This window comes from Elgaria multicarinata, chromosome 17, assembly GCF_023053635.1.
Source record: "Elgaria multicarinata webbii isolate HBS135686 ecotype San Diego chromosome 17, rElgMul1.1.pri, whole genome shotgun sequence".
Classification (NCBI taxonomy): domain Eukaryota; kingdom Metazoa; phylum Chordata; class Lepidosauria; order Squamata; family Anguidae; genus Elgaria; species Elgaria multicarinata.
The window spans coordinates 18,622,815-18,643,968 of record NC_086187.1 but is presented as its reverse complement, the minus strand read 5'-3'; the positions used below and the strand labels follow the sequence as shown (position 1 = coordinate 18,643,968).

The 21,154-nt window shown below is 44.8% G+C and overlaps 1 protein-coding gene across 1 annotated transcript; it reads right to left on the bottom strand.

Moving 5' to 3' along the window:
- Positions 1-3,483: 3,483 nt before the first annotated feature.
- LOC134410285 (acyl-coenzyme A synthetase ACSM3, mitochondrial-like) lies at positions 3,484-18,457 on the bottom strand. The gene is made up of 13 exons (XM_063143475.1): positions 18,254-18,457; positions 17,832-18,042; positions 16,041-16,254; positions 15,707-15,850; positions 14,467-14,623; positions 13,484-13,563; positions 12,638-12,761; positions 10,095-10,175; positions 9,812-9,913; positions 8,469-8,596; positions 6,430-6,529; positions 4,997-5,116; positions 3,484-3,570 (listed from the first exon to the last, which is right to left on the bottom strand). The coding sequence occupies exons 1-13, from the start codon at positions 18,455-18,457 to the stop codon at positions 3,484-3,486; spliced, it is 1,752 nt and encodes a 583-aa protein (XP_062999545.1).
- Positions 18,458-21,154: the final 2,697 nt, after the last annotated feature.

The following is a 21,154-nucleotide window of genomic DNA, read 5'->3' as shown; positions in this document are numbered from 1 at the left end:
GGCACAGGATTAATTTGCAAACTTAATTTGTGTTTCAGGTGGACATTTCCTGCAGTTGGAGGCTCTACCTTTGAAGTCTTTCCTACATCAAAAGGCTGTTTATCAGGTAGCAAAAGCTGGTTAACAAACACAAGGAGTTCTCTAAGAGACTTTGCTGCTATTTCAAGAGAGAAAGTAAATGCTGCTTCACTCTCTTGAGAATTTTCCTTCTGTGCTACACAGCATTCCTCGACAGGCTTTATACTTGTAGTTTCTACTTCTAAACATGCCACAGGATTTTGTTTACAACTTGGCATGGCAGAAACATTAGACTGGGTTTGCTCACTCCCTTGAACTTGAGACTGAACTGGGGGAGCTTTAAAAACTGGTTCTTTCATGGGCTCACTTGGCTTAAGAAGTGAAGTTTCAACTTCCTTGGGACGCTGAAAACACTCTGCTCTTCTCAGAGTCAGCTTCGAGCTGTTCTCATGCCTTCTGCATATGATATAGAGAGCATGAAGAAAAGGCCATGGATAGGGGGTCCTGTCTGCATCCAATGCGAGTAAGAACAGAAGAAAGAGCCCTGATGCTGGATCAGACCAAGGGCCCATCAAGTCCAGCATTCTGTTCACACAGTGGCCAAGCAGCTGTCAACCAAGAAGCCCCAACCTCACCCCAGCCCATGTTCCCCAGCAGCTGTTAGTCAAGCTTTGCTGCATCTGACATTGGAGTTAGCACAGAGTCATTAGGAGTAGTAGCTGTTGACAGCCTTCTCCTCCTCCAGGAATTTATCCAACCCCATTTTGAAGCCATCCAAATTGGTGGCCATCACCATGCCTTGTGGCAGAGGACTGCTCCCATTCCCATGAGTGTGAGTTACCCAGGTGCGATGAAAGCACACTGACCCCCTGCCCTTCACTAGTGGCAATTAAATGCTTAGCCATCGTAGAAGCACAGCTGTAATCCCTTACAAAGCACTAGTGGGTTAGGCTGGTTAGATCTGCAGGGCAAAACCTGGCATTGTTTCTTCTGGGAACTGCTGTTTGTTTGCTGTATAATCACTCAATTAGTCTCTTTGCTGAAAGGTAATGGGCAGCTTAGCAATCTGACCAGTTTGCGGTGTCTCTCCTCCCTCCCACCCCGCACAGTGATCTTAGCAGGTGTGGTTCATGGTCACAAAATAGATCCTTTGGAAGATGTGTCTGGGAAAGCCATTTAGGGCTGGGAAGGAAGAATGCGTTCTTTGTATTTCACTGGATTGCTAAAATGTAATCCTATGCATGTTTAGACAGAGAAAAGTCTTACAACTCCCAGCATTCCTGGCTGGTTGGGGAATGTTGGGAGTTGGATTACACCCTAAGCCTTCAAAAGGGCCTGCATCCTAGGGTTGCACACATCCTTTTGCTTATTAAAATAAAATGGTCACGAGCTTTGCAATGGACATACATAGCTGTTTACTTGTTTTTGTCACTGCATAGTTGCAACTATACTTGTATAGTTGCCACTACAACCTGGAACAGGTCAAGATGTGGAGCTTTGGGTTCTACTTTCTCTTATCTGTAATAATCAAAGAGGAGGTCTGATGTCTATCTGTATCTCTGGGATTGTGAAACCTAGACCCCTGAAAATGCCACGGTGCATTCCTCTGGGTGATCTGGTTTTTGAAATGCATAATGTAATTTTCATTAATTTAAACATTTCCATGCAGCAGACGCCTACAGTTCTGACTTAAGTCATGAGCTGGCAGACTTCCCCTAACCCACAAGTAGCTTTACAGATGATATGCTATGAAGCCTCCAATGGTCACAGTTATATGGCAGTGCCACCCCCACCCCCTGGGCAATGAAGTGGGGAGTGTCCTGCTCTAGACTGATGCCTAATCTACACCAAGCAGGATGTTTCACTATGAAAGTGATATGAAAGCGGTATATAAAAGGCAGGAGAGTTTATACTGCAGGTATTGACGTGCACTGACAACTGTTGGGGCCCATTGACACAGACCATATACCGCTTTCTTATGTCAATATCCTGCTTGGTGTGGCTCCTGCTTTTTATATACTTTCATAGTATATGAAAGTATATATATCATTTTATTTGCACTTTCATAGTGCAATATCTTTCCTGGTGTAGAATAGGCCTGAGTTATGGCTCCTTGCAAACACAAACAGGGAACTAGGCAATAGAATAGTCAAGTTTGGCAAGCAGATGGTTAAAGAGACAGGGTTCAGTCCAATGAAGGTTAAGCTAAGGCAAGAGTGGTCAAGAGTCCAGGCAGCAGTCAGAACACAGTCAGTCAGTCAATGAGGATCAGGCAACAGCAGACGTGGTCAGAGAAACAAACAGAAGGTCAAGCACAGTAAATCCATCAGGTACATTCCTTGGTAGAGAAGCCAGGTCAAGAAACAGCCCAAGAGTCAGTAGCACAGAACATCCAAGGCAAGACATGGGAAGCTAGGTAGCCGATACTGGACCTGGCACAGACATGGGTTCCAGCAGCTCTCAAGTCACCATTGAGAGCTGATAGACCTAAAGCTAGTAGACTCCCACCCAGTCCTCAGGCCTGTCAGATGTCCTTCTCATGAGGAAGGCACAACTCAGGAGTATTCCTTCTCAGTAGGCAAGCACTCCTTTGCTTGGCAACCATCCTCTCATGGACTTTAAGGCACCAGCGTTCTCGGGGGCTAGGTGGTGGCCCGGCGTCTTCCTCTGCCTCTGAAGCTGAACTCTTGGCTTCTCTAAGAAGCAGAATTAAAGGCCTCACCCCTGAGGCTCCAGGATCACCTTGGCTAGTGCCAGGGCCTTCTGGTTCTAATGATTCTGGCTCCTCCTCTGAAGAAGACTCCAGTGGTGGCATAACATCTGGGACCATGAGTCGACACATCTCCCTCAGAGGGCCAGAAGAGGGCCAGTGAGCATGGTTTCACTCAGACAGGATGCTTATTTCTACCCACCCAATGCAGTCAGCATCCCGGGTCTGCTGAGTATATCCAGTTCTTCTAGGGTGACCATATCTGGTCATGCTAGGCTAGGCAGGGCTCCTGCAGCTTTATCTGTTGGGATGAAGAAGGAATTTTGCCAGGTGCTGCATGCATACAAATGACACCTGCTGAAATTCCCTTTTCAATACAACTGTTAAAGGTACAGGAGCCCTGACCTCCTTTTTGTTTAGTCACCATACCCCCGGATTAAACGTTTTTTCGTATGCCTGCAATTCTTGGTGTTCACCAGAGCTTGCTGATGGTTCTGTTTTAACTACCCAAGAAGCAGCATTTGGCAGTGTGAGATTACTATTAGTACATAAGATGATGCGGAGAGCTATGGAATCTTGTTCAATTTATGAGGGCCAGTTATAATCAAGCGGACTCATGTTCTGTAACTACAACGAGACAATGGAACTTGGTGGGACCATGAAATCCAATAACCACAGAGGCCAACACTTCATCGCCATCAGTGGGATGGTCGTGTCAAGTATCTTGTCTGCTTTTGGTTAACTTCAGGATGTCTTTAGTCCTTCTGCCACTCCTTCTTTCTCAGCATCTTTCTTTGGACTTTCCCAGAAATCGTCTTGGGTAGATGTTGAACAAACTCAATCTAATCGGAAAGATAAAATGAAAGAAGAAGGAAAAAGAGAAGGGAAAAAAAGGGGGAAAGTCTGAGCACATAAACTTTCGTTGGATGTTGCATTCATTGATTGGGGAAAAGTCTTAATTTGGGGAAGGACAGGGGTCTTTTGAGCGATGGTTAGAAATGGCCATTCATTTCTGTCCCCTCCCCTCAGCAAAGCTCCTATGCCTTGAATTTGCTTTGGTGCAATCCCCCCCCCCCCCGGTCTCCATTCTAAAAGATTGAAATGTCTCTCCAGTAAGAGCTTTAAATTGTTGCAGAAAGCTCTCCCCAGAAAGGCTCACCTAGCACCTACCTGGTGCTCTTTTCTGAACCAGGTGAAGACCTTTTTTTTATTATTATTTTCCCAGGCATTTGAGTTTTTTCAATTTCTGTTTTAAATCTGGTACTGTGTTTTCAATCTTTGCACTGCAGCTAGGTTCTATTTGGTTATTATTAATAGTATTTTTATTCTGTAGTTTTAAATGTCTTAATTTTTATATTGTATTTTTAACATCTTGTATTTTATGGTTTTAATTGTTGTGAACTGCCCTAAGAGCTTCTACTATCGGGGTGTGTGTGTGTGTGTGTCTAGAAATACAGCAACCAACTAACTAATGTAAGGTAAAACATGATACTTTTTTGTCTTTTTGGCTGCTCCCCTATCTGCCTTTGGCTCCGCACACCACTGGAATATGGCCCCTGGGAGCATCTCCGAAATTAAATTTGACCCTCCTCTGAAAGAGCTTCAATGTCCCTGCAGTAAAACATCTCTCCTTTCTGGGCGATTGCACATCATTCCACAGAGCTTCTGAACTCTGGAGGTCTCACTTAGAGGTCCTTCCCTTCCAAGTGTAAACCAAAAGTTGGCTCTGGAACTGCCCCCTGGTCTAACCCTCAACTGTCTAGGGCACATTATGTCTTGATCCGGAGTTCCCATTGGTGCTTAGCAACCTCACATCAATCTCATCTAGCTATTCCCCCCTTTTTGGGGTGGGTTGGTTCAGGGCATCTGTGCTTTCACAACTGAGTGACAAGGAGCATTGCCTGCCGAATTTCAGCTCATCACATCGCTCATGAAGGCATAGGCGTCCTTGTCCCCCAAACAACTGGCAGCCTAGCAACTGGATCTTGACCCAGTTAAACGCTCTTTCACTGCACCCCTTTCCCGTTCCTTGTTTGCTGCCTGCTCCTGTTGAGGTTTTTAGACCATCCTTTTCCCCTCCCTCTTTTGCCGCCTTACTGTTCCCAATGCAGAAAAAGCCCCCACCCCAAAGGGGACAAAAACCTTCTTTGATTGGCTGCAGCAGCAAATATGGCAAGCCCAAACAACACCCTGTCCTAGGCAACCACCTAGGTTTTTTTAAAGTCAATCCTGAAGTTGGCGCTCAGACATTTCAAGCCCCGTAATCACCTTTCTGGGGTACTTGTATGGAGCGGTCACTTTTTTGACATGTTCTTGCAGCTCACGAATTAATTTCTCTTTGTCGTGGGACTGATAGGCAGGAGAGAGGATGATGAAAGCTTTCACGACCTACAATGAAATCAAAGGAAGGCAGGATTGAGAGATAATTTATTTTTATTTATTAATCATTGCATTTATATCTTGCCTTTTTTCCTGCAAGGAACCCAAGGCAGCGTACATAATCCTCCTCCTCCTCCTCCTCCTCTCCACTTTATCCTCACAACAACAACCCTGTGAGGTGGGTTGGGCTGAGAGTCTGTGACTGTCCCAAAGTCAGTGGGGACTAGAACCCGGATCTCCTGACTCCCAGTCTGACACCCTAGCCACTACACCACACTGGGCCTGTTCAGATGACACGCTAAGCCGTGTTTAGGCTGGTAACCCTTTTGCAGCAAGTGATTAGTGAGTGTGTTTAAATCACGGTTATGTAGCCACCATGGTTAGAAATAGTTCGCACAACACACTAAGTCATGGTTCACATGGCATGCTAAGCCATAATGTTTAGCTCAAAATGCTTAACTATCATGGTTTAGTGTGTTGTCTGAACAGGGCCACTGGCTTTTTGTCGTGCACAATCCTATGGATGTTTTGACAGAAAAAAGGTACTACAATTCCCAGAATTCCCCTCTCCTTGCTCTCATCTCTGTTCATAAGATAGGAGATGTCAGATGACTAGTAAGTGAGAACGAGGAGGAAGATCAAGGTTGGGGGGCGCTAACGTGTTTAGCAGTGGGCTTCCTGCTGGGAGGATTGCCACTCAATGATTGGTGGTCGATGGATGGCAATTCTATCTGCTTGGGTGTAGGCCTTAGTGGGTGACCGACGATGCTGATCCCCAAGGTTGGTCTTGGAGCAGATGCTGCAAGAGGAAAGCTGCTAATTAAAGACACAGTAGCCTTGAAAGGTCCTCTACAGCATCTCGCCAGTCCACAATGGATAGGATCGCATTGGAAAGAAAGAATGAAGACCACACATCCAAACTCAAAGAAAACGGGAGGAAAACAGACAAAACTTGGAACACCACAGGCTGACAATGCTATGGTACAGATCCTCCATAAACAGTGAATGAATAAAGGATCAATATTTCAGAGTAAACTGTTTAGTGTGGAAGCAACCTAGGCTGGGAAGTGCCCACCCCCACCCACTCCGGTTGCAAAAAAGAAAAGAAAAAAGTTATGCTCCTCAAACCAGTTATTCCAGCGTAGTTCCACTGAACAGAGCAAAATTGCTTTGGCATCAGGTTCCAAACCTCAGAGAATATTTGGCATTCTGCTGCAATTGATGATCTCATTCAGTTGACTTCCTATTTATATCTTGTTGAGACAGCAATTCATTTCTAAGGTGGGCTATTCTAGCATCCCAAATGCTGCCCATCTTCTTACCTCTCCTCTGATGGGATCTGGGCTGCTGACAACCGCTGATTCTGCTACTGCCGGGTGCCCGTCCAAGGCGTGTTCGACTTCAAAAGGACCGATGCGATACCTAATGGGAAGTGACCATCACTCAGCAGTAGAGCAAGTGCGTAGTGTGCAGAAAGTCCTGGGTTCAAATCCCTGGCAGCTGAGTTAAAAGGCGGCAGGGGATGAGATAGATCTCTGCCAGAGACCAAGGTCACCCATCAGAATAAACAATATTGGACTCAAAGGTACAAAGTAGTATAGCGTCCTATTGTTTAAAGCAGGGGTGTTAAACCTCTTTCAGCCCAAGGGCTGCATTTCAGTGGTGGGTGGAGCAAAAGCAAAAATATCAGCATATTGTAGCTGAAAGCTCTTACTGCCGGAAACTAAGCCTTAGGCATTTCAACTGTTAGAACAGAGAACAACAACAATGCAAAAGCTGGAAAAACACCCAATGATTGGTGGTCGAGGGAAAGGGGGTGGGACCAGGGGGAGGGGCATGACCATTTGGGGAACCCGAGAGGGCCAGAATGAGACCACAGGTGGGCCAGATTTGGCTCCAGGCTCCAGGTTCTGCATCCCTGATTTAAAGGGAGAGAATAATAATAATAATAATAATAATAATAATAATAATAATAATAATAATAATAATAATTTCTTACCCGCCTCTCCATTCTGATCGAGGCGGGGAACAACAATAAATGATAAAATATATAAAACTGAATTAAAACATAATATACATTGTTAAAGACATCCTAATAAGCATCCATTGCAACAGATTCAAATGAGGTTGGATTTCTGCGAATCCAACCTGCGGGTTCCACCGCAGGCCAGTTGTGCAGGCGTGCGGACTGGTTTTTGACTTTTGGGGGAGGGGAATTGCGTATTAGCGCAGCCGCGCTTTTGCAAACAAACGGAATTCTCATTAGAAGAAATCGGATTCCGTCAACGAGCAGACGATGGAATGGAAGACGCTTGATGTTCCATGAAACACAGATGGAACGGGCCTAATGAGATCCATAGATCCTTAGCTTGTTCTTGGCAAGCTTTCAACTTAAACCAGAACTTGTTCTGTGCTGCCACACGCCTATACAGTTTGGGGCCATATGTCAGTGGAGCAGCGGCAAGGGTGTTCTTTAGCATGCACAGAACTGTCACCTTACAGAAGTCAAGTGGAAGTCTATGGAGGTGGTTGATCTCTGTTTACACCTTCGAGGCATCAGGCTGGTAAAAGACTGCGGAATTCAGGTGCATGGCTACAATTCTATATTGCAAGCCTGACCACAATCTTCTGCATTTTGGTTTAGGGGTGCTGATGGAAACCTCTTGTGTTTTCTGTACAGTGAGTAGGGATGTTGGATCTGGGGCGGAACGACGGTGGGTGGAACTCACCAAACTTTTATTAGCTCGGCCCTCTGGATTTTGGCTTCCCCCGCCCCCCCACAAGCTGGCTTGATTCAATCTGTGTCAAGTTGGGCCAGTTCATGTATTTACCATTTTTTAAAATTTGCATAAATGGAAATGTTTGCAAATTGTGGCTGCAATTTGCATAATACACACAGATTGTGGTCGTAATTTGCACACATTTTTATTTACCTAAATAAAAAAAAGTTCCTGGGTTTTGGGGAAAAGCCTTGCAGCTCAGCCTGCAAATTCAAGCTGTGTCAGGTGCTCAGTGGGGGTCTGAATCCAAAAAGGGCAGATTTCACAGTGACGGACACCCCTAATGGTGATCTGAGTTTATGACCAAGGTCTGAATGTCGTAATTGTGTTTGAGGGTTGCAAATGCTGGTGATACCGTATTTCTTCGATTGTAAGACACCATCGATTGTAAGACGCACACTAATTTCAGTACCACCAACAGAAAAAAAGCTTTGATTCTAAGAAACAATAAACGTACCCATGATTCTGAGATGCACCCCGGTTTTAGAGATGATTATATGGGGGGGAAAGTGTGTCTTAGAATCGAAGAAATATGGTAATTTAATGAGTTCAGCATGCAAGTCTTGAGAGCAGAAACGTACCCAGAGGATAAGATGATATCATCGGCTCTTGAGATAAACTGGATGTATCCATCTTTATCCATGAACCCTCTATCCCCAGTAAGGTAGAAATCACCACGTTCTGTTGAGGCCGTTTTCTCGGGGTCATCCTAAGACCAATGAAGCAGCATCCTTCAGGCCAAATTCACACATGCATGTTCACCACTTGATTCATAGAATCATAGAATAGTAGAGTTGGAAGGCCCTGTCAAGTCCAACCCCCTGCTCAATGCAGGGATCCACCTTAAAGCATTCCTGACAGATGGCTGTCCAGCTGCCTCTTGAAAGCCTCTGGTGCGGGAGAGTCATCACTTGACATTCCTACAATGTCAAGTGGTGATTTGCATGTGCAAATGGTGCACCATTGGTCTAACAGAACAGATAAGACAGCGCAGATAAGACATTTTTACATCATCTCAAATTTAATCCCCTCCACCCCCGCAGTACTGTATGGATTGTCATGTTCAGCTGCTATTGCCATCAAATGATGTGTCCCATTCTGGGTACCACTCTCTAAGATGCATGTTTGGTACGTGTTCAGAAGAGGACAGCAAAGATGGCAACAGATATAGAGAATGTCCAATGACTCCTCTTGAAAATGTCTCCTCATGTCGATTGAGGAAAGGTATAAGATATGTTTAGCTTGGAGAATAAGTACCATGGTAGCTATCATCAAATATCTGAAGGTCTGTCATAGAGATGGAGCACATGAGTACTCCATTGCTAAAGAGGGCAGGATTTGAATCAAGGCATTCAAAGGGAAAGGGGATTTTTTTTACCAGGGACATCAGAGACATGAGTTTAGATTACTATGAAAAGAACTTGCAGGTTTCACAACAGACCGGCTTTTTCTGCATTATATGGACCGTTTTTTAACATTGGGGGGGGGGGGGGGCGGGAATTTCTGTAAATTTGTGTTTGTGCTAATGTGCATTAATGCTCATTGGGACTTCTACTGCCCTGGCAAGAGGTGGACTAGATGACCTTTCTGCAACCTTTCAACTCTAGAAATCACTGAATCTATGGTGTTGATGTGTTCAGTGGAGGCTGGTGGCTCTGATTTTGGTGGGGAGAGAATTCCATTCTGGGTTTCAGACAGAACACTAAAGGAGCTATCCAAAGTTCTAAACCCTATCCCCAAATGGGTCCAGCACCTTTGATAGATCCTTTAGTGTTCTGGCTATTTCTTACTAAAACCCAGAGTGGATTCACTGCCCCACTGAAATTGGAGCCTTCACTGAATAACAAAAAGAGAGATGACACCTCAATGAATTCATCAGTACCCCTCCTTTACTGCCCAGTAATTTTGAAGGATTCCTCCGTACCACATAGCCAGAGAAGAGACCCAAAGGCCTTTTAGGTTTGATTCTAATAGCAATATCTCCTTCTTCTCCAGGAGGGAGCTGATTGCAATTTTCATCTATTATCTAGAAAGAAAGAAAACCAAAGATTGGTTATTTGAGCATTTCTTTTCATCTCTTTCGCACAGCCTCACCTTCCAGCTAAAACCGTGGTATACAATCTTGTGGTTTTAAATCTCACTCCATGGAGATTTACATAGGTTATTATTATGGCACACTATATGGGCTATTTTGGCCGACTCCGCACCTGGACTTGAAAGGATGTGGATGGCTTGCCCATAAATCCAGGTTTGAATTTCATCTTCTTCGAAGTGAAACATACCAAGGTCTGTGAAAAGAAAGGATAGGTGTGCAGTCAGGTTTTGTTGTTCTCTTCAAGAAACACATACACACAGAGTCAAATTCCAAAAACCATATGGTGTAATAGCTTTATTAGGCTAACTCAGAGATCACAAAAAATGTGCAAGCTTTCGAGATCATAGAATCATAGAATAGTAGAGTTGGAAGTGGCCTATAAGGCCATTGAGTCCAACTCCCTGCTCAATGCAGGAATCCACCTTAAAGCATACCTGACAGATGGTTGTCCAGCTGCCTCTTGAAGGCCTCTAGTGTGGGAGAGCCCACCACCTCCCTAGGTCATGGGTTCCATTGTTGTACTGCTCTAGCAGTCAGGAAGTTTTTCCTGATGTCCAGCTGGAGTCTGGCTTCCTGTAACTTGAGCCCATTATTCTGTGTCCTGCATTCTAGGATTTTTCCAGATTTCTTCATCAGGAAAGATGTTACCAAAAGCTGGTTGTTTGACTTCTACTAGTAGTCATTGGGGATAGGGAGAGGGGGGGAAAGGCTGACCATATTTTTTTTAACCTAAATTTATCTCCAACTTTGTCAATATACAGACTGTCTAGCTGATCTCTACACCTGTTTTCCAATAACAAAGCAACTTTTCTGGCTTGCCCTGGATGGAGATAGCTTTGAAATAAAAGGTGGATTTTATATTTTTGAAAAATGGAGAATCAATCATTGTCTGCTGCTTCCTAGGGATATCGAAACCATCCCATCACCTGGCAGAGTCCAGTTTGAATGTCTCCAAACCAGCCTCCTCCATCTCATCTTAATATTCTGACCTCTCCGTCAACAACAACACTCCTAGAGTTGTTGCGGAAGTCTGAGGGGGTGGGTGGGTCTGGCAGACTATCCCCTACTCAACCTCTTGGACTATTGTCCGCTGACCCCTGCACTGCTCAACTCAGTGCATGCTGAGTTGGGCAAGTGTGGCAGCGTTTGCTGGTCCGCCAAACCTCCATTTCACATAAAAATAAAGGCATCTAAACCTTTTCATGAATCCTCATTTACACAAACTGCAGCTGTAACGTGGCCATTTGCACAAGATTACAGGAGCAAATAGTCCATTTACACCTGCCATCTTGTGAAAATGACAGCTTTATGGCTTCCATTTGCATAAATAGGGATTTGAATGAATGAATAGTTTATTTGTTTGTGGCACAAAGACCATTACAAAATACAAAGTTGATTCATAGGGATTTAAATAGGGATTTATGAAAAAGGCTGAGCCACCATTTTTAAATAAAATGGTGGCTCTGCGTGGGATCGGGTGGTCATATGCTGCTCACTGGACACCAGTGGACTGCCCAGTGGCTTGCCACACATGGCAAGCAGGGGTCTGGTGTGTGGGGCGCACCTCAAGACCCAGTGAGTTCGGCCATGCCTACTTCCTTGCTTTTTTCACCCTTTGCTTTTCGTAACATTTTGCCTGATAAAGAGATCTGGAGATTTCAAAAACTTGCACATTTTGGGTGGTATTTCGTATTACACTATATGGTTTTAGAATCTGTGTAACAGGCCAACATGACTGCCTTTGTTGTTTGCCTGACTTTCAAGTCATTAAAGACTTTCAGGACGAATCAAAGGAACACATAGTCAAACTTTGGAATTTGCTACTACAAGATATAGTGATGGCCACAAAGCGTGAATAGATAAATTTGTCACTTTCCCCTCTTCTCAGTTTCTCAAGTTTTCAGTCTTTAGTTTGATTCATACTGAACTTGAGATTTATTTCATTTTAAGTGCCTGAAAATGTATCCTAATGTATGCATTTTTGTACATGATTTTTTCCAACACACTTTTTTTTGCAAGCTATTTTCCTAATATGATGCGTATTAGGAAAATATGATGCTCGCCTGGTGCCAATGCTGCTATGTTTCCGGCACCAGGTTTATTTATTTTATTTATTTATTACATTTTTATACCGCCCAATAGCCGAAGCTCTCTGGGCGGTTCACAAAAATTAAGGTTAAGACTTTCCTCTTTGCCCAGGCATATGGCGGCACATCTTAATCACTCGCATGTTTAGTTTTTTAACGGTTTTTAATGCTTTATGTGTGCATGTTCTGTGTTTTAGAATTTTAAAGTTTGTATATTTGTTTTTATCTTAATTTTAGAATTTCTGTAAACCGCCCAGAGAGCCCTGGCTATGGGAGCGGTATATAAATGTAATAAATAAATAAATATTGGTTCAAAAGTGTGAGAGTGGGGATGTTTGCATTGAACTCCCCACTTCCTCATCCCTAGTGCTACATATTTTGCCATCTTGTATACAAGATTGTTATGGTTCACACTTTTCACTGTAAATGAGAAGCAGCCATTTAGATACGATCAAGATGGACTGATGTGCGGACTCCCACTTGGGGAGCTTAGGAGAAACTCTTCTATGCATTTGATGGTGTTTTGACATTTGGGTCTTGTTCTTTATATGACTGAACACAAACATACAGTCTCGGTCTGCCCATAGCCTTCATAGATATCCAGTCCTGTTTGTGCTTTCCACTGCTCTTGAACATCAGGGTTGGTTGGTTCCCCACCACTCAGACAGGTCGTCAGACTCTTGAACTTGTATCTGAACAAGTATATGAAAATGTATTAGACTTCTTAAAAGAGATGGCTGCCTCCACAGTGAAGAACTTGTACACAAATAAGCCCAAACCATATACATTTTGTGTACATTTCCAATTCCCGTTGTTTCCAAAATCATACATGCCAGCCTTCCCCAACCTGGTGCCCTCCAAAATTTTTGGACTACAACTCCCAGGATTCCTGACCATTGGCCATGATGGGTAGGACTGATGGGAGTTGAAGTCCACAACATCTGCAGGACATCACATTGGGGAAAGCAGATCTATACGAAGGTCTGTACCGATGACAAACTCGTTCTTGGAGTGCCTGTTCTTACGTCACTCCACCCATGAACAAGAAGGGAAGTACCAGCAGGCTTAGGAGAACTTCAGGGTTTGCAGAAGTACAAAGAAATATTCAGGGGACCCACCAGCTGCCTAGGGGCCACCCACAAGCAGGACATGAGTGCAACAGCACCCTCCCACCCATGTCCCCCAACAACTGGTGTACATTAGGCATACTGCCTCTGATACTGGAAGTAGCACATAGCTATCAGGAGTAGTAGCCAATGAAGGAGTCAACTGAGGTGGAGAGACTCTGAAGTGGGTATGGAAAGAAAGAAAGAAAGAAAGAAAGAAAGAAAGAAAGAAAGAAAGAAAGAAAGAAAGAAAGTCAGTCTAGTTTAGAGTTTGAGAAGGCTACTACTAAGCTAAGTAGTAGTCCTACCTGCTAACATTATGCTGCAGGAGCATGCGGAAGATAGTCGGGGTACCACAGAAGGTTGCCACTGGATATTTGGCAAGACACTAGGGGGAGGAAGCACATACTAATATGATTAAAAGCTCTCACAGATTTTGTACGTTCCTCTTCAATTTGGGCCAAGACTCATGAAAGAGCGCTAGTGCAGCCCCTTTGAGGATAAAGTGCAACTGGGTGCACATATATGGGGAGCACTGTGCACATGTATTGTTGTGTGTCTATATTTCTTTATCGTATATATATATTTACATAACTCAGAGGCTGGTGGCTCCGACCTCGGTGGGGCTGCGAATCAATTCTGTGTTTCTGTCAGAACCAGACAGAATGCTAATGGAGCTATCCAAAGGGCCAAATCTATTTGGGGGCGAGGGTTCAGCACTTTGGATAGCTTGTTTAGCATTTGGGCCGGTTCTGACTGCAACTCAGAATGGATTCATAGCCCGATTATGTATCTGTGGTCAACAACAAGTGGAAGACATAGCACACTATATGTTAACTTGCCCTATGTATAGGGACCCAAGAGAGAGACTCTTGAAACCGCTGCTGACATATGGAGGCATGAATGCCCAAGCAGAAACAGTTCTCTTCCTCCTTAGCGATACCAAGAGTTATGTCACTCCTAAAGTGGCCCTGTTTGCACTGGCAGCAAAAAAGATTAGGAAGAGAGAACTAGATAAAATTGCTATAAACTACCACGGAGACTCAGAGTGCTGAGCGAAATGAGAGCTTTAGTCACAGTAAATTTAAGGTTGTCTGTATGGCTCTCTTGGTTATTTTAAACTGTTGTGTACTTTTATAGTTGTATGCTTTTCTATGGATGTATTTGTCATGGCCTTCGGCTAGCACAATAAACTGATGATGATGATTCATAGCCCCACCAAAACCGGAGCCACCAGCCTCCACTGCTGTAACTGCTGTGCGCCTTTCGGAGGAGGCAACCACGTCCTTACATTGAGAACAGCTGTTGGGTCAAACTGACGCATGCCGTGCACAAAGACGGAGGCTCCTAAATTCCACGGGGCGTATAAACTGCCGAAAGCAAATTTTACCCAGCCTGTATCCGACAGACCCCACATCATGTCCGAAGGAGTCAGGTTCATCCACTGCCTGTGAATAAGGAAGCAACATACGTGCGCCATGCATTAGGTCTTAACGCAAACAAAAGTTGGGGGCCAAACTCAAACACCACATCGAACGGTTGGTTTTAAGCAGTGGAGGCTGGTGGCTCCCATGTCAGTGGGGTGGTGAATCCATTTCGGGTTTCATTCAGAGCCAGTTAGAATTCTAAAGGAGCTATCAAAGAAATGCCCCCCCCCCTTTCCTCCTTTTCTAGCCTCAGAGAAGCACCCAGACTGGTTCTTTCCACACTGACTCTGAGGCGGAGGGGGTCTGGGGTCAGATCTCTGATTTTCCCTTCCTAGGTCAGAGGTTTGTCTTCGGGCTTTGAAAGGGATTCCCTAAGCCATCCTGGGGATCATATGTAGTGCTCTCCAGCTTTCTTGGACCTGTGAGCAGACTCCATCAGATGATCAACCAAATATTTATTTATTTATTACCCCACATTTCCCCTCTCCAAGGAACCCAAGGCAGTGTACATAATCCCCTCCTCTCCACTTTATCCTCACAACAACCCCCCTGTGAGGTAGCTTGGACTGAGAGTCTGTGGCCATAGCCAGACCTAAGCTTTATCCCTGGATCGTCCAGGGGTCAAACCTGTTCATCTAGGTGACACACAGGGGATCCAGTGCTCAGGCAGGGGCGAACCCTGGATGATCCCAGGATAAACCTTAGGTCTAGCTGTGGCCTGCGACTGGCCCAAAGTCACCCAGGGAGTTTCCATGGAGACTAGAACCCAGATCTCCCGACTCCCAGTCCAACACTGTAGCCACTACACCACATTAGCTCTTTGCTGCTGTCTTCTGTGGCAGTGGGAGTGTAATTAGGCAATTTTAGATTCTGGACTGAATGCTCTTATGCGGGTACCCTTTAGAGGAGGCTGTATCTGACGTCACTTATTTCAAAATGACGTACGTCATCCCTGCTGCATTTGGGGGGCCCTTCCTGCTCATTTTTCTGCGTGGGGCCTGGAACACCTGCCCCAAAGGCCTACCCCAATGGTGTCAATTCTTTAAGCTGCTGCAGGGTTCTGTTATGTTTGCTGCCCCTGAAGGTTTACAAACAGAGATACACCTTCCAGCCTCTGTCAATCCAATTCCCAGATTGCCGCAGGAATGTTCCACCATTTTGGGATATCCCGTGGTCCCGCTGGTGAAGTAGATGGTCATGGGATCTTGGGTTTTTGTTTTCACAGCCTGATGCTCAGCGACGGCAGCCCTTTAAGGGAGAGGAACAGGCGAATAGGAGTGACATTTAAAAAGCTAGAGATGCAACAAAGTCCTACTCTAACAGCACCACTATCTACTATGTAATTGTGAATTGCTGGTCAAGATACTGAGTCTCCTCCTCCTCCTCCTCCTCCAACTTTGGCTCACTTGCCTTTTGAGTCAACAGAAGCAATACTCACTCTAACAAGTCATGGAAGTTCAGCCATCCTTCTCTGCTGCCGCCACCTTGGGACACCAGCATCCGACTTTCCAGTAAGTGGCAATCTGATGCAACAGCATCTACAAATGGAGCTAAGTCCTCGTTCGTAATGATGCATTTGGCCTTAGAGATTTGGAGCCTGTACAGTATGTCTTCAGCAGTCAATAGGATGGTCGCTGGGATAAAGACAATGCCTAGAAGCGAAACAAGGTATGGTTTAAAGAAACAAAGAAACGAACAACTAGGACGGAAAAGAACAGGCTCGTCTTGTCCCTGCTTAGCGCTATCACCATGTTTCAGAGGGCCATTGGGCAAGATGCTTTCCATGGGTTCCTTCCCTCAGTGAGTCTACCTTCTCATCATCATTGTCACCAACTCATTGATGGCACCTCTTCCTCCTCCTCCTCATTGCTTGCTTGAGAGGCAGAGGGCCAGTGAGCAAGAAGGCCATAGCATCTCGTGCACCTCCTTCTCACAGCCATCGCTGTGTGGGCCAAAGCAGAAGGCAGGTGAACCACCAAGGTTACGGTGATGAAGGTGTGGAGCAACTCCAGGGGGCTCTTGTTAGTGGTCCCTGCTGGGGTATAGCCCCTTAGCAAGTGCCCAACCATCTATCCTTCTTTATTATTAGATTTACTTATTACATTTATATCCTGGCTTTTTTTTTTTTGTCCTCCACAGAAGCCAAGGCAGTATCATGATTCCAAGCCCTCCCACCGAGATGTGAGACATGAAAGAGGTCTGAGTGCAATCCACAAAGCTTTGTTCAGTAAATAGGCATGTCTTCACACCTGAAGGGAGTGTGAAGGTTAGGCGCTATCTTCTAAGCGTAATTAGCCTAACAAAGCAAGACAATTGCCTATCAACTGCTAAATGGACCGTTTCCTGCAGTGTCCAACAGGTTTTAACTGAGCCCCTCCTTCAAAGAGGGTCTTCAAGTTGTCAACCACTGGTGAGTGGCTAACCTAGCAGACTACCTCTCACCTCCTTTCAACTCAGCCTGCTTGACCCTGCAGTGGACTCTGGGATCTGTCAGTTCCAATGTCTACCTCCTCCCTGACAAAGACTGAGTTCCCAGGGGGTGAGGAGGATGACCTCTGAGCCTGGGTCTCCTAATTTATAAGCTATTGAGAAAATTCCTCCTTGAATCCTAAAGCGCCTTAAGAGAATTTCCTCCCCTTTTCCCTGTCAGGCAGCCAGCTCTGGTTGACTCAGCCTTCCATCCTCCCGAGGTCGGTAAAATGAGTACCCAGTTAGCTGGGGGAAAGGTAATAACGGCCGGGGAAGGCAACGGCAAACCACCCCGCTATAAGGCCTGCCAAGAAAGCATCAGCGAAAGCTGGCGTCCCTCCAAGAGTCAGTAATGACTCAGTGCTTGCACGAGAGGTTCCTTTCCCTTCTTTTTTCCTTTCCCTGTCTTAGCTCATTGACTTCTTCTCCTTCTCCTCCTCATCTAATTCAAAACGCTCACCAAAGAGATTGAGCCTAATCCTGACAGGTGGCTTACAAGTTGTTGTTGTTTACATTTATATACTGCTCTTTTTGGCAGTGCCTCCTCCCCTTCTATTTTATCCTCACAACCACCCTTGTGAGGTAGGTGAGTCTGAAAGTCAGGGACTGGCCCAAAGTCACCCAGTGAGCTTCATGGCCAATTGGGGACTAGAACCTGGATCTCCCGCATCCCAGTCCAGCACTCTAACCGCTATGCCACACAGTCTCTCTTTGATGCTGGCTCTGCCCCAGTTTGCAGGATGGGGTTAATCTTACTAACCTGCTCTGATACAGCCCACGCTGATCAGCCACCACTCGGGAATTCTTGGGAGTATCACAATAAGTCTGTCCCCTTTACGTAGATTACAAGCTTGAGACAGCACATTGGCAGTTTTTCTTGATAGGAACCCCAGCTCCTCAAAACTCCACTGCACCTCCTCGCCTTTGTCACCTACCCACCAGAGAGCGGGATTGGAAGGTCTCTTTCCATCCTATCAGACACAACATATTTAATATATATATTTTAAAAATTAAAGTTTGTATTAAAACAATTATGTACACTGCACCTTTATCCCAAAGGGGATTTCAGGTCCCATGGCTCCAAAAGTGTACAGAAAGATTAAACATATGGTGCAATAAAACAAGTCAACATCTATAACAGGAGGGCAGATGTATCTTCCATCAGGAGATAGAATGTCATACCTTTTCCTTTTGGCTCCATTTATCCAGCACATCCTTTGCAAAATTAAAATGCTCTGGTATATCTTTGTGCAGGATTTCAGAGTTGGAGGAATCCCCAGGTGAAAATCCACTGAAGCCCTGGGTCTGTATTCCACAAGTTAACTTGGAGGCGTTAACCAACTTTAAAGTGGGGCATCTGGTAAGAAGTTTAATCGCACCTGCCATGAGTTATTTTTTACCTTCAAGGGGAAACGAAAAGGAATAAAATGAGTGTTCCAAATCCTGTTGGAGAACGAACACTGATGTTGTTGTCTGTAGACAAGAAACAAATGAATGGAACAGATTATGATGACAAACCTGCACCTGGAAGTCCAATGGAAATAGGACTTCAGTCCATATCTGTGATGTTTCTGAAAGGTACAAGCTCAGATCTAAAGTAATAGCATGCTGAAAATGGAAAACTAACTGTCCATAAGAATATAAGAAGAACCCTACTGGATCAGACCAAGGGACCATCCAGTCCAACACTCTGTTTACATAGTAGCCAACCATCTGCCAACCAGAGAACCACAAGCAGGACATGGTGCTGCAGCACCACCCTCCCACCCATGTTCCCCAGCAACTAGTGTATATAGGCTTACTGCCTCTGATACTGGAGGTTGCACTTAGCCATCAGGACTAGTAGTCATGGATAGCCTTCTCCTCCAGGAATTTATCCAACCCCCTTTTAAAGCCATCCAAATCTGTGGCCATCACCACATCTTGTGGTAGTGAATTCCATAGTTTAACTATGTGCTGTGTGAAGAAGTCCTTCCTTTGATCTGTCCTGAATGTCCTACCCATCAGCTTCATGGGATGACCCCATTGGGTTCTAGTATTATGGGAGAGGGAGAAAAATGTCTCCCTATCCACCTTCTCCGCACCATGCATAATTTTGTACACCTCTATCACATCTCCCCGTAGCCTCCTTTTTTTCCAGGTAAAGCAATCCCAGCTGTTGTAACCTTCCCTAACAGGGGAGATATTCCAGCCCCTTGATCATTTTAGTTGCCCTTTTCTGCACTACATAATATACAAGTTGCAGTGATCCCCATTCACCATTGGTGCAGGTTTAAGACTATTATTGCAGGGTTTGATCCAGATTTGAGGCACAATCCTAAGGATGCTTAGACGAAAAAAAGTCCTACAACTTCCAGCGTTCCCTGCTTTGCACTTTGGATACCTCTTTTAGAGTTCTGATTGGTTTCGCCTGAAACCTGGAATGGATTTCACCACCCCACTGACATCAACATCACCAGCATCCACTGACATATAGGTCAGTGCACAACTTTTCTACCCACCCAAAAACTAGAATATCAGTCTAGTGCTATCTGAGTTTGCCAAAAGAAACTTTTTGACTGGAAGGAAAAAATGAAGTACATAATATGTAACTATAGTACATACATACCTGCAGATGACTTAGAAGATCCCACGCTTCAGATAGTAGAGAGCTTACCCAAAGGAAATCCACCAGAATTAAAGAGAACTGGATGTTCAGTATTCCAAATATAAACTAAACATTAATGTTTAACCCAAAACCTGTACAATTTAATTTTGCTTCAGTTTTCTAGAATTGCTTTGCTATTATATGTTAATCTTCTACTGGAATTTCCATGATGTACAACAGGCCCTCTTTCCTCCTATCCTTTAATGTTAAAATACATGATAAAATGTGTTTCCTTCATTTGATTGTAAACCACTAAGGAATGTTGACTAGATAAAGGGGATCCCAGAAGAACAAAATCAGAAGATGTCAAAACCTGTTTATTTTTTCTTGATTCTGACATGGTGGGAGGTGGCAGCAAAGGTGTTCGAGGAAAAAGCTGTGTGTTGGTTAGTTGACATCTCCCAAATACCATGGAGGAGTCTTCTCATAAGGAGGGAGCTATTATGGAGAACATCTGTGAACACCAGGATGATCAGGGGTCTAGAAACAAAGCCCTATGAAGAGAGACTGAAAGAACTGGGCATGTTTAGCCTGGAGAAGAGAAGATTGGGGGGAGACATGATAGCACTCTTCAAATACTTAAAAGGTTGTCACACAGAGGAGGGCCAGGATCTCTTCTCGATCCTCCCAGAGTGCAGGACACGGAATAACGGACTCAAGTTAAAGGAAGCCAAATTCCGGCTGGACATCAGGAAAAACTTCCTGACTGTTAGAGCAGTGCGACTGTGGAATCAGTTACCTAGGGAGGTTGTGGGCTCTCCCACACTAGAGGCCTTCAAGAGGCAGCTGGACAAGCATCTGTCAGGGATGCTTTAGGGTGGATTCCTGCATTGAGCAGGCGGTTGGACTCGATGGCCTTGTAGGCCCCTTCCAACTCTGCTATTCTATGATTCTATGTTTTTGCGTTGCTGCAAGATGGCAGCCTGCAGGTTGTGGTAAACCATCAAAGCCACCTCTGATTATCTTAATGGTCATACAGGTCTGCATTGCAGAAAGTGATCGTCCAGGTAACCTGGGGCCCATCTACACCAAGCAGGATATTCCACTGTGAAAGCGGTATATAAAAGGCAGGAGCCACACTACTGTTTTATAGCGCTATTGAAGTGCACTGCAGGATCTTCACTTCTGCTTTATAGTGGTACTGAAGCGCACTGACAACTGTTGGGGCCCATTGACACATCTACACCAAGCAGGATATAACACTATGAAAGTGGTATGAAAGTGGTATATGGTACATGTCAATGGGCCCCAACAGTTGTCAGTGCACTTCAATACTGCTATAAAGCAGTAGTGTGGCTCCTGCCTTTTATATACCACTTTCATAGTGGAATATCCTGCTTGGTGTAGATGAGCCCCTGTACTCAACTATCCAGGGGTTTATGTATTAACAGCAAGAGCTTGCACTTGGTTGGGTAGCTAACAGGTAGCCAGACTGA

Excerpts from the sequence above, each read along its gene's own strand:
- LOC134410285 (XM_063143475.1), bottom strand. The coding sequence starts at position 18,457 with ATGGCAGGTGCGATTAAACTTCTTACCAGATGCCCCACTTTAAAGTTG. Across the intron at positions 13,564-14,466 it reads ACCCAACAGCTGTTCTCAAT|TGTCTTGCCAAATATCCAGT; the intron begins GTAAGGACGTGG and ends TCCTCCCCCTAG. Across the intron at positions 12,762-13,483 it reads CTGCAGCATAATGTTAGCAG|ATACAAGTTCAAGAGTCTGA; the intron begins GTAGGACTACTA and ends ATACTTGTTCAG.